The sequence below is a fragment of the Parambassis ranga genome, chromosome 5 (genome assembly GCF_900634625.1).
Source record: "Parambassis ranga chromosome 5, fParRan2.1, whole genome shotgun sequence".
Lineage (NCBI taxonomy): Eukaryota > Metazoa > Chordata > Actinopteri > Ambassidae > Parambassis > Parambassis ranga.
Window position 1 is genome coordinate 28,359,690 of NC_041026.1, and position 14,114 is coordinate 28,373,803.

Genomic DNA, 14,114 nt, shown 5'->3' on the forward strand with positions numbered 1-14,114 from the left:
AGTCCCATCTGCTAAAAAGCTCTGTCAAGTCTATATTTAGGTTGTTAAAATGAACAGCAGGTTCCCATTTCTCGTGTTCTGAATGATGATAATTAGTGCTGTGACAAGTGCTGCAGTGTTAGTTAACATTATTAGTTCACTAAAATCTGATCTATCTACTAAACCAGTGAGCTTGAATTGTTTATTTTTATTTATGAAAAACATTTATTTTCAAAAACATGCATTTTTAAACAGGACATAGGTTACTCCTTGCCCCTCCCTTTGGCTTAACTCTCATTACCTTGCAGGTGCCCAGCACTCCAGGCATGCTGTTGCAGTCTCTAAGGGTGAACTTGACCTCGATGTAGATCCTCCTGGCTCCCTCTCGAGGGAGCCAGCCCGTCCTCAGCCAGTTGTTCTGGCTGGGGCTCATCACATTACAGACCTGATTCAGAGTTTTGAAAAAAAAAAAAACAGAAGCATTATAATCTTTAAAGATGCTATGTGCAGCACATTTTCAGCCATAACTGCATTTTCTAAAGTCACTGGGACATTAAAACTGCATGTGTAAAATCACCACTTAAGGGTTTATTAACTGCTCCAAAATAAGGTTTAAAATGGCTCCTCCACTTTTTTAAAATCGGAGGATCAATAGTAGATGCTGATGCCTAAAATGTTTAGTTGTTGTATAACTAATTTTAATTAAGCAGCTAAAAATCCTAATTGTTAAGATGTTTAGAATAAAACATCTGGACACTTTATTCTTGGAGCTGAAGATGATCCCAAGTTAAAACTATTCAAACCTCACCTGTCATAAAGCAGTGAAAACACAACTGCTGTTCAACTCGTGTTTGTAATACAGGATTAAAACTAATCCATAGCTTGTGTTTTTAAAGTCAAACTTAATTTAGGCCATAACCACTCAGTTTTCTTGGGATCAAAGTGATGTATTCCATTGAAGTTCTTATCCTACTAACACATTCAACCCCACTGCACACTGAGAACATTACACACCTGGTATGTGTGGATGGGACTGAAGTACTCGTCCATCTCATTAATGGCATCCCACTGCCAGAGAGAGGAAGACAGGGAAACATTCTTAGGTTAGTCACATGTTTGTATGCATCATATTTCCCCTCGGGGATAAATAAAGGAATTCTGAGACTGATTCTGATTCTGATCATATAGCTGTGTCTATTTCCCACATGTTAGTGTGAGTTTCTCTAACCACATAATAAGATGATTATTAGTACTGTATGTATTATTAATAAACCATATCCTGTCACATGTCAAACATATACTTGAATCTCTGAGTAGATTTACAGTGTGATGACATGTTTGACAGCCTGACACAAAGCATAGGGACATGTCCCTTGTCTGAAGACTTCATTTATCTTCATAAACACTGCTAAACTTGTATTAATGCATGTTATAAATGCTGATGTATTCCACTCCACACCAACACATGCAACCATGTGTTATACATCTCAGCACTGCTGGAATTCACTTAATGCAATTCTAATGGGACACATTTTCCTTTAATGAGATGCCCCTCATGTATGTGATTAGATTTACATTGTTTACTGAATGGGTACCAACGGGTAATAATATTATTGCAAGCAGGAACAGTAAGCGAAATGTGTTGGTATTTCCTAAATGTGTTACACCACCTCCTGCAACACGTGCAACTCCAGGAGGGAAGTCAATCACAGGGAAGAGGCAGCTCTGCTCCTCCTCTGCGTGTTTTGTGTATAAGCTGCACTCTATCTACAGATGCCCAGAAAATGCCACATTTTATATAGCACAAGAAGTTTATATTGAACCTCAACCAAGTATTTGAATGCATCAGTATGTAGGTAGGTGCACATATGCAGTTTGGCAATGGAGGACAAGATGACAGAAAATAATCAGACTCCAGCCTAACTCGACACAACAGTCTATTTTTTTCATCAACATAAAAATGTAAACTAGATATTTACATAATGTATACATCTGCATTTCATTTTGCAGAATACAACTGAACATCTATAGATTGTTGTCACTAACTGTCAGATTAGTTCAATGAGTGAATGTGAGAGCATGCCACCAGATTTGATTTTAGGATTTCAGTCAGGAACTAAAGGGACTTTTTAATGCTTTATATATTACACAGAAATCCTTGTTTGTGGGTGATAATGAGTTTTAAGAGCAAATTTAATTTCTAATTGAAAATTAAATGTCACCATGGCTCCAGAATTTAGAAACTGATCTGAAATTAAGCTATAGAAGACCTGCCCAGAACCTGAAGTGTACAATGTTTTTAGAAAATAGAATCCAAACCAGACCAGACTCAACCCAAACAGATCAAGGATAATTAAACCAAATATAAATTATATTAAATAATAACAAAAAGAGAATCTAAAGTATTATCTAATCTATTATCTAAGTAGTATCTGTGGAAGTATAAGTCTGTCAGTGATTCCACCACTAAAATAAAATAAACTAATATAGACCAACTCATCTCAGCTGATGAATCCATTTGATTCCATTTTTGGAGGAACCAGCTGAAACACTGTTAAACTTATGACATATATCTTTTTCCACCCTTTATTGTTGTTTATTTTATGAATCACATTGTGCAATGAACAACATGCTCAGATCAGCTCAAATCAGTTACTTTACAATATTGATCTAAAATGGATTAGACCTGGTACAGCCAGATGATTAGGATTATGTCCCTAACAATGGTCAGTTACACATAGCACTGCTCTGTTACTCATAAAAATAAATAACAAATAACAGAAGAATGCCTCAATTAACCACAGAATGCCACACTCACACAACCATATAATTAATACTTATAATGGAGAATTTATCAAGAATAACACCCAGGCTGACAAAAAAAGGAACTTTCTCATGTTCATTCTCAGCTCGGTGAAGTTGTCTGCTGAACTCCTCAGCAGTTTATTGCACTATAGAAATACTTTACACCTCTTGCTTAAGGTTTCCACTGTCACTGCAAATCCAGTTGCACAGTACATTTTGATGTCTGAGGGAAAATATCAGCCTTCCGTGCTCCTGTAATAGAACTAACAGCACCACAGTTGTGTCATTGAAGAAATAGGGATGTTCTGTCAACTGGTTTATTCATGGTAACACAGAGACTCAGCTGTGAGATGTCAAAAGTTCACGAAAGAGCTTAACCCGAACTGCAGGGAATGGGATTTTGAGAGCAGCTTTATTCCTTTGGTTACTTTGGTTGAAACAGGATTTACGCATGTTACATAAAGCAAGCAGAGGTCATTTCAAAAGGTCAAATGAAAGGAGGTCACTTAAAAAAGATTTGTTTGTTAAAGGCAACCAACTATGACCACCACTGGAAAACCCTGCTAATGAAAGGCTCGATGAAAACAGAAAAACTTCTTTCAGCTTGAGAGTTTTTACCACCCACATGGTGGTGTGAGTTCCTCTAACCACATTATAGGATTATTATTAGTACTGACTTGAAATTAAACATATCCTGTCACATGTCCCACATATACTTGATCTGACCTCAGGGCTAGACAACATTTAGAAAACAATATATAATCAAGTAGTCTAGAGGCTTGTCTGGATTGCTCAAACCTGGGCAGTTTTTGTCTTCAGGAAAACAAAAACTTATGTATGAGTTACAGAAAGTCTAAAGGAGAAAATATGCTAAACATATTTAAGATTTAAAAACAAGTTGCTCTGGGTTAAACACTACATATAACACAAATATAAAAAAAGCCTTCATCAAATCCCCAATCCTAACAGGGATCATCATGTTCATGTAAACTGAAACAATATGCCTTCTTCTTCCTTTCTGTACCAAGAGAGAATGCAGTCTGCTGCTCTGCCTCTTCCGCATGAACTGCAATTTAACATGTGAAAATTGTTTTTTAACAGAGCCAAAACTGATTCTCCCTTAAATCATGCTCACTATCAATTTCATCCTGCACAAGAATGAAGCATTGTAAGTATCACAAGCATGGGCCTATCCAATTTGTATACATGTATGAATAAAGATGTGCATGTGTGTTTAACCCTGGTGTTACCCATGATCCTCCAGGGCTTAGGATGCTTATGAGCGAGGTTGTAGTAATTGAAAGGGAAAGTGTCCACCCCGGGAATCTTTGGGTCGTGCCCAGCTGAACTCGGCCCGGGATACGATGTCTGGGTTTTTTTACGTGGAAGACCTCCAACTTCTCTCCTCAGCTTCTACACACATACATGCACACACACACACACACCCTCTCTACCTCTGATTCCTCCAGCATACACACTCACACATCCCCCAGGCACTGCCAGCCAAAAACCACTGGGATAATTAAGATCTAGGAAGCTTCACCCAACTCACCCTTCCCTCCGCACCTCATCCTCTCATCTTTATCAGCTAAATTGAAACCGTCCTTGAACTTGTGAAGACCTCAACTAATTAGTGGGGTGTATAACCTCTCTATCTCCCTCATTATTCCTGTCTTGCCATCACTGTGCTCTCAACCCATCTCTCTAACTCTCCTCATCTCTCTCTCTCTCTCTGCTTCACTTTTCATGGGAAATCTTAGATTTTAGCTCAGGGTAATTTTCTCCAGGAATGAAAAATCACAGCAACTGAAGGCAGACTGTCAGGAGGCTGTAAGCTGTATGGCAAGCAGGGTGGGGATGAGATTGGAGCAGATTGGTTGTTGTTTAGTTGTGAGAATAATGGAAATCTTTTCTGCTCTTCCCTTAGTAAACAGACAGGGGGGAAAGAAGACGAAGTCAGAGATTCAGTGGGGCATGTTTATCTTCTGAGAGCACGATAAGAGAGTTTTCTATCATGGCGACGAGAGCAGCCGACAATGCAGTGTGGGTTTGCTTGCATATACGTATGTGTGTCACACAGAGAGAAATACAAGAGAGAGACGAGGGGGGGACACTAGAGTAGAAAATTAATTGGCTGTAAATTGCACATCTGTTTCCTGCCTGTCAACTCATCGGATCTCTCATCAGGAGAAATCAAATGTGGCAGACGGAGAGCAAAACTCTTTTGTCATATATGCACACACAGTGCAGGTACAACAGGTACACACACACACAAAGGACTGTAGAATGTCAAAAATAAATCAAAGCAAGACTAAACAAACTGTTTAAAGTAAGATGCTAACATATTTTCAATTATATGACAACTCGTATATGTAATATTCAATCTGATCATTTAGAGCTATTGATTGTGAGTTTCACACAGACCCACCCACTGAGGTCCTCCACCACATATAAACCAGGTTTCCCCACCAAACAGTTGGAATTGATGAAGCTGCTCGGAGGAGCAGAGAAACGACTTCAAGAAAACTTTACAAGTCCAGATGCCTTGCTTCAATCTTCTGAATGAAAATGACCTGGATGATTTTCATCACCCTTAAATCTGATCTGATTTAAAAAAAGATTGCACGCAGTCTAAATGCAAAATGTGTGCCTGAATCTAAAAAAACCCACACTTTATCTTATTGGAAAGATGCTGTTACATCTGTACAAATGGCCTGTTTACATTTATACACTTTCCTGTACCTATATAATGTTATTTTATCAAGAAAATAACATAAAATACAAAATCTAAAAATGAAAAGAAAAGCATCAGCTGTACGCTCTCCTCTGCTGTTCAGGAAATAATGGCACCTGAGCTGCCTATTAAACACGATGCAATACACACAGCCATATCTCAGGAACCGGCAGGTCAGTTTAAGTGATTGACACCTCTATCCGACAGACAGAGCGAATAGGATTGAAAGACACTTCCCAAATCTATGCCAACAAAACTACCCTCCAATTAAAAGGAAGCAAATGTACAATAAGAAAAAGGGAAAATTTTCTCCAATCCTCCAAACACTTACAACTTCTAGCAGAAATGAAAATGGCCAAAAACAGTCAATATGTGAGTATAAAAAGGCAAAGGTTAAACATAATTTATAGTTATTGTTGTATAAAGATTTACATAAGATTATATTTGTTATTTTTTTCACTTACAGGGAAAGCTAAGAAACACGTGTTATAAATCACTGCAGAAAGAATGCATTGGTTTTATTATGTGACCATTATCAGACAGTACAGTGACTTGTTCTTGAAGACAAACTCTGAGGTTGGAACATGAGTTCAACAGACTTCAACATCAGCTACTAATGAAGATGTAAGTTGTCCTACTCTTCCAGATTGTAACACACACGCACACAGGTCAGAGAAGAGTTCTAATCAGGAGCATGGAGTACATTGATATGTGTGCTGGTATCCTGGGTATATCATGTGCATGTAAATGTCTAATTCTGGTTTCAGGAACTTGGACAACCTTACCCCATTTATGAGAAATATGCATGGAGGATATGGCCAAATGTGGCTGAGAAGTGAGAACGACACACCTGATCAGAAACCTGGACTCTGTTACAACTACTGGAGGATAACGGATGGTTCAAATAAATGCACCTATAATACCACTTATGATGTATAACACCAAAACCTGTATAGGAGTAGAATCATTCTTTATAGAAAACATCTACATTAAGTGTCTTGACCTCAAATCAGTCAAGTAGTGGGCTAATTCCGTGCTGCAATACAAAGTCCTCTGTACAAACAAGCACGGATGTCAGAAAAAAAATACTTTGTTAACTAGTGTAAGGGGTTGTAACGTGGAAAATGTTTGATTTTGTTACATTTTTAACAATTCAAATCTGCCAGAAGATTCAGGTGTTAAGCTGGCTAAAAGAAATAAAATTAAAAAGAAATAAAAATACCTCTCTGTTCCACATCTCTCCAAAACAGAAATGCTGTACTGTTTTGCCAGCAGATTACAGACACGATGTGCTATAGTTTATGTTAAACCAGCTTTTACAAGTGATGGGTCTATAAATTCATTGTTGTTCTTGTTGATGTGTTTTGTCTTCTTTTGGTTTTAGTTCAAAGCACTGCTGCCCTTCTGCCACCAAGCTGCAGGCTGTTTTGGAATATCTCCATTTTTTGTGGGGTGAAACACATTTTTAGTGTGGACAGAAGGCTGACTAGCTTAGGCACGGTCTCACTTGTGTACTGTATACCCTGATGTTTTCCACTTTGATCCCGTGTTTTATTTGCTGTCAGCGGTGAAAATATAAACTAGCACTAGAGGACACAGATAGGAAAGTGTGTCGATAAGACAGGCCGTTTGATACACTGACTCATCAGCACCTCTGTCTACTGATCCCTGAGAATGCCTGGAGTAAACTGATACTACTGATATTTCACTGTCTTCATTAAAACATAAGCGAAAGACAAAAGCACAAAAAATCAAGCTTGTCATTTATTGCCAATTGTGTTTCTGCTCAGAACGTAGTGGGGTCAGGCAGTCAAACGGCTCAGCCTCTGCTGACTCTTTGTGGCAATTATTACTCGTCTGATCGACGTTCCTCGATTTCTCTGATTCTCCACGCTCCCTTTCTCTCTTTAATCTTCATCTCTTTTGTTTTCCTCAGCCCATTTACTGTTTCCACCAAAGACAAAGAAGTTGCAATCTGGGTTGCCTGAAGATCAGAGAGGCTGAATAAAAGTGTTTGTTAAAACAGTTGCCTATAAAGCGAGCGTCTAAATCTTAGGGTCTATTCTCTCAGCTACACCCCGTAGCATGAAATCTATATTAGGCTATTCATGAAGTGTCATATGAAAGAGAGTGGATGCCAAAAGAGATGAAAGAGAGAATGAAAGATTGATTAATAAATAAGTAGAGAAAGAAAGTGGTTGAAAAGAGAGATGATTGTGTGCTGTTGGTGTGAGGGACAATAGGAAGGGAGTTGCTCGTTTAAGGCGCTATTCATCATTGTTGATTCTAAAGGCAGCTGCAGCAACAGAATAACACACAGATTCTTGCAGGGAGTCTGCTGTGCTGATGAAAAATATTTCCTGCTCAATTTTCATGTTGTACATTTCAAACTAAATTTGCTGCGAGGCTTTCAGACCACAAAAACAAACAATCAACAACACACTTTTAATGAAAAATAAAAACGAGGACGAGGACTTACTCTGTTCTGCGCTGCTGTTAATTAGCTTTACACGTCCTTACCTGTCCCCTTATTTGTCTCACCCTCCCTCCAGCACTGCATGTATAAACATCTAGTGGAATAACAATTCTAACCTTTTGCCATTCAAATTACCTGTACACACTTACAGGAACAAAGAGAATGATTGACGGAACTGGGGTGAAGATTTTAGGCTAATGTGGCAGCTGTTAATAACTTATGTTCAGAACATCCTTTTGTCAGAGTGAATTTTAATGGAGAGGAGTGGGTGGTGGAAGAAGGTAATTGTTTCTGGACTTTTATGTGAAAAAGGGTAATCAATAATAATAAAAAAAGGCCATTTGCAGCATACTACAATGCAGACCTAGAAAAAAACTGAAAATGGAACTTTTTTATGAATTTTCATTTATAGTTGATTTTGGATTAGGGTTTACAACATGTACACAGATATAAACACAATGATTGGTTTATTTTTATGCCCAAAAACAACATATGGTGGCATTTGGTAGGATGGACAGAATAACAAATCTGTCATTAGATCCGAACTTATCTGGACAAATGGACTGTTTTTTTTTTTTGTTTTTTTTTAAGTCACAGACATCACTTCACCTTTATTTTCACTTGATTTAGCCATTAAACTACTTGGTTAAGTCAAAGTCAAAAATACTTGGCTAGGTTTTAACATTAAAACATTAAAACTGCATTAAAAAAATAGAAGGACATGATGATGGTGATGATGAAAGATGGCTTGGACTCTCTGGGTGGGGGGAGAGCTCCTGCCTCAAGTTTGTGTATCTCGGGTTCTCATTCACAAGTGAGGGGAAAAACGAGCGGGAGATTGACAGGCAGATTGGTGCAGCCTCTGCAGTAATGCGGTCGCTGTACCGGGCTGTTGTGGTGACAAAGGAGCTGATTTACCGGTCAATATATGTTCTTACTCTCACTCATTGTAATCAGCTCTGGGAAAAAATGAGTTCGCAAATACAAGAGGCCGAAATGAGAGGAGCTGCTGCTCCTCCACATCGAGAGGAGCCAGCTAAGGTGGCTAAGGCATCTGTTACGGATGCTCCCAGGACACCTCCCTGGAGAGGTGTTCCGGGCACGTCCCACTGGTAGGAGACCCCGAAGGGAGACCCAGGATGCAGTGGGGAGACTATGTCTTCCAGCTGGCCTGGGAACACCTTGGGATTCCCCGGAAGAGCTGGAAGAAGTGTCCGGTGATAGGGAAGTTTGAGTGTCTCTGCTTAGACTGCTGCCCCCCGCAACCCGGCCTCGGATAGACGCTTTTGAAGATGGATGGATGGATAAATTGTCGCTTGAAACACTGACAAATTTGTGCTACACAAATACATTACATGAGACAAAAATAATCCCATGAACAAAGCTTTTCTACCAATAACTTGGTTTGTGTTGGTAGTAAGTAAACCACATAAACATTGGTAATTTTAATTAATCAGAAAATCAACACCATTTTCCTGGTTAAGCCAGATAATTGTTAATAAAATTAAAAGTATTGATTAGTTAAATTGGGTTAAAAACTTTTTTCATTTGTGTCTGTGTCATGTAACTTGTTCTTTAGCTCCCATTCCATTGTAATTACAAAAGTTATTAGAGGTCACTTTCGCCCTAACCTAAACGTATAGTGCTGCTTTGTAAGCTAGTTTGTTAAAGTTTGTAAACCCTGTAGAATTTTCAATGAGTCTGCATGAATGTAACCCAGAACATCAGTTGATTTTCACATAGTCCTTAGGGAGTCAATAAGAAACAAGTAAAAGCTAGTAAGTGTTCCTTAAGGGGGCTTCATGTATTCAGAAAACTTGTAAGGTCTAGTGTAAATCTAGCGACTGTGCTACATGGTACAAACCTGCACGTAGTGACCGGAGTATGCATGTAATCTATTCCCCTCTCTCATTTGCATTAAAGCCTGCAGACAGCACACATGTGGAGGCGTCTAAAGAAAGACAAAGCTGATGAATGGTGTCTTCTTTGAAAGATCTAATTTCAGATTAGTATATTTGATGGAGGTTTCTTTAGAACTTATACACAGAGGGTGAATGGCAGAAAGGCAGGGATACAAAGAAGATGATGAAAATAGACTAAGAATAGGTATGGCGTGATGTGCAGCACAGTGTGTGTGTGTGTGTGTGTGTGTGTCTGCTGGTGGCATTTCCAGGCTTAATGCTGGGCTCTATGTGAAGTAACAGGTCTGCATATTAACTCAGTGGAAATATCAGGCTCTGCCCAACACCTTTCTGCCTCTCATACTATCAGCCACACAACCAGAACAGACTTAATAACTTTGCTCCTGTGTGTGTGTGTATGTGTGTGTCTGTCTGTGGACTCTTTGACAGCGATAACCTTTCTGGAATAGGGGTGTTAATTGCACTGGTCTGGGATCAGTGGGGGAGATGGTGTAATTGCTATCTATTCTGAGATGCAATTTTTACAGGACAGTGTGTGTGTGTGTGTGTGTGTGTATATATACGTGGGCAAGTGTGTGCAAAAGGGTGAAAACATTCCAACTAAGAGGAGTAAAAGGAGCAGTTTTTCTGGCATTTAGGTTTGTGTGAACTGGAATAGACATGGAAGATTTACTGCCAAATATCCACTGAGGCAGCATTTTACAACAGAAAGAGCCACAGCAGTGTGTGTTCATGGCCTCTGTGCTACTCTCCAGGTCTCCAGCACCCTTAGCCAGGAGCATTTGGGGAATAATGTCCTGCTCACTTCTGGGACCTTTTTTTCATATTATCCACCTGCTTCACCACAGGACGGGGGACCTAATGGACCACATGAAGCCAGCAGAGAAACACTGAGTGTATCCAGATCCTCTCAGTAAAGTTTAGGCACCAGTGTTGTAAAGTTCTTCTTAATGTTAGCAGCCTGTTACAACAGCTGAGCCTATGAGAATACATTTTAACAAGTTCATCACAAACTGGCACAGTAGCAGGTTATGTACACTCAACAAAAATATAAACGCAACACTTTTGTTTTTGCTCCCATGTTTCATGAGATGGACTTGAAGATCTAAACTTCATTCCAGATACACAATATTACCATTCCTCTCAAACATTGTTCACAAATCTGTCTAAATGTGTGATAGTGAGCACTTCTGCTTTGCTGAGATAATCCATCCCACCTCACAGGTGTGCCACATCAAGATGCTGATCTGACATCATGATTAGTGCACAGGTGTACCTTAAACTGCCCACAATAAAAGGCCACCCTGAAATGTGCATTTTGTTTCTGCTTTATTGGCGGTCTGGGGACTCAGAACCAGTCAGTATCTGGTGTGACCACCATTTGCCTCATGCAGTGCAACACATCTTCTTCGCATAGAGTTTATCAGATTGTCTATTGTGGCCTTTGGAATGTTGGTCCACTCCTCTTCAATGGCTGTGCGAAGTTGCTGGATATTAGTGGGAACTGGTGCACGCTGTCGTATACGCCGATCAAGCACATCCCAAACATGTTCAATGGGTGACATGTTTGGTGAGTATGCTGGCCATGCAAGAACTGGGACATTTTCAGCTTCCAAGAATTGTGTACAGATCCTTGCAACATGGGGCCGTGCATTATCTTGCTGAAACATGAGGTTCATGGATGTATGGCACAACAATGGGCCTCAGGATCTCATCACGGTATCTCTGTGCATTCAAAATGCCATCAATAAAATGCACCTGTGTTCTTCGTCCATAACAGATGCCTGCCCATACCATGACCCCACCACCACCATGGGCCACTCGATCCACAACATTGACATCAGCAAAGCGCTCACCCACACGACGCCACACACGCTGTCTGCCATCTGCCCTGAACAATGTAAACCGAGATTCATCCGTGAAGAGAACACCTCTCCAACGTGCTAGACGCCATCGAATGTGAGCATTTGCCCACTCAAGTCTGTTACGGCGACGATCTGGAGTCAGGTTAAGACCCCGATGAGGACGACGAGCATGCAGTTGAGCTTCCCTGAGACGGTTTCTGACAGTTTGTGCAGAAATTGTTTGGTTATGCAAACCAATTGTTTCAGCAGCTGTCTGAGTGGCTGGTCTCAGACGATCTCGGAGGTGAACCTGCTGGATGTGGAGGTCCTGGGCTGGTGTGGTTACTCGTCGTCTGCGGTTGTGAGGCCGGTTGGATGTACTTCCATATTCTCTGAAACGCCTTTGGAGACGGCTTATGGTGGAGAAATGAACATTCAATGCACGAGCAACAGATCTGGTTGACATTCCTGCTGTCAGCATGCCAATTGCACGCTCCCTCAATGCTTGTGGCATCTGTGGCATTTTGCTGTGAGACAAAACTGCACATTTCAGGGTGGCCTTTTATTGTGGGCAGTTTGAGGTACACCTGTGCACTAATCATGATGTCAGATCAGCATCTTGATGTGGCACACCTGTGAGGTGGGATGGATTATCTCAGCAAAGCAGAAGTGCTCACTATCACACATTTAGACAGATTTGTGAACAATGTTTGAGAGGAATGGTAATATTGTGTATCTGGAATGAAGTTTAGATCTTCAAGTCCATCTCATGAAACATGGGAGCAAAAACAAAAGTGTTGCGTTTATATTTTTGTTGAGTGTATTAACTCTAAGGATAGTTCCCATTAATTAAATGTTAAAATTTACTTCCATAGTTTAGTATTCTTTATTTTAGTTTAGTAAACCTTAAACCTTGAGCTAGAAGTTCTAAGAGCCTGAATATACTACACCATGTGTGCAACATATTTAATAATTTAAATAATTAAATAATTTAATAGCTTTGTGAATAACTAGCAGTCTGTTCATTACCTTAAAATTACTGCAATGTAAAGATTACTTGAAGAGGCTACAGCAGATACATGCTGCCATCACACGATTTTACAGTGTTGAAAATGATTAAAACAGTCAAAATACAGTTAGGAAAAAAATTATTTGAACCCCTGCTGATTTAATAAGTTTGCCAACTAACAAAGAACTGATCAGTCTATAATTTCAATGGTAGGTTTATTTAAACAGTAGGAGACAGAACAATAACAAACAAATCCAGTAAAATGCATTTAAAAAAGTTATAAACTAATTCTCATTTTCATGAATGAAATAAGTATTTGATCCCTTCACAAAACATGCTTTAGTACTTGGAGGTAAAACCTTTGTTGGCAATCACAGAGGTCAGACGTTTCTTGTAGTTGGCCACAAGGCTTGCACACATCTCAGGGGGGATTTTGTCCCACTCCTCTCCAAGTCATTGATGTTTGGTGGCTGTTTGGCAATTCAAACCTTCAGCTCCCTCCACAGATTGTCTGTGGGAGTAAAGTCTGGAGACTGACTAGGCCACTCCAAGACATTAATATGCTTCTTCTAGATCAATCCTTTGTTGCCATGGTCGTGTGTTTTGGATCATTATCATGCTGGAATACCCACCCACCACTCATTTTCAATGCCCTGGCTGAGGAAAGGAGGTTCTCACCCAAGATTTGACAGTACATTGCCCCATCCATCATAGGGGTAGCATGGCCGAGTGGTCCAAGGTGCTGGATTAAGGCTCCTGTCTCTTTGGGGGTATGGGTTCAACTCTGCTGCCAGAGTTTTGCTATAATGCAGTTTCCCCATTGTGGGAATAATAAAGGTATTCTCAATCTTAATCCTCCCTTTGATGTAGGTTGAACCTTGTGTAGGTTCACAGTCTTGTCCCTGACATCTTTGGAAAGCTCTTTGGTCTTGGCCATAGTGAAGATTTTGGAATCTGGATTGATTGATTGCTTCTGTGGACAGGTGTGTGTAATACAGGTAATGAGCTGAGAGGGCTCAGTTTCAGCTCCTCGCCTGTATAAAATACACCTGGGAGCAAAAATATTGCTGCTTAATTTATAACTTTTGTCCCTCCAGCAATATCAATTACTGTCTGAAAAAAAACACTAATGCTTTCTCGTGGTGCCTGTTCCTGCCTTTAAATCAATTCCACTGAGGTTCAACAAACTACAATTTACGTTGAAAACTAACAGGAAAGTACTACCTTGAGGTTGCTTGCATATGTGAAACTGCCCTTCAAATAGACACTCTCAATCTTTCTGGAAAAACAATATAAACTGAGGTATAGCTTAAAATGTCATCTGAGGGACTGGAACAGTGCTTTA

General features: G+C 39.8%; 1 protein-coding gene across 1 annotated transcript in view; it reads right to left on the minus strand.

Annotated features, from left to right (window-relative positions):
* epha8 (eph receptor A8) overlaps positions 1-14,114 on the minus strand; it is a 102,377-nt gene that overhangs the window by 54,932 nt on the left and 33,331 nt on the right. Inside the window, exons 3-4 of the mRNA XM_028405020.1 lie at positions 994-1,047; positions 281-424 (exon numbers count right to left, since the gene is read on the minus strand). Of these exons, the coding sequence (XP_028260821.1) occupies positions 281-424; positions 994-1,047 (198 nt within the window). The remainder of the gene's footprint in view (positions 1-280; positions 425-993; positions 1,048-14,114) is intronic.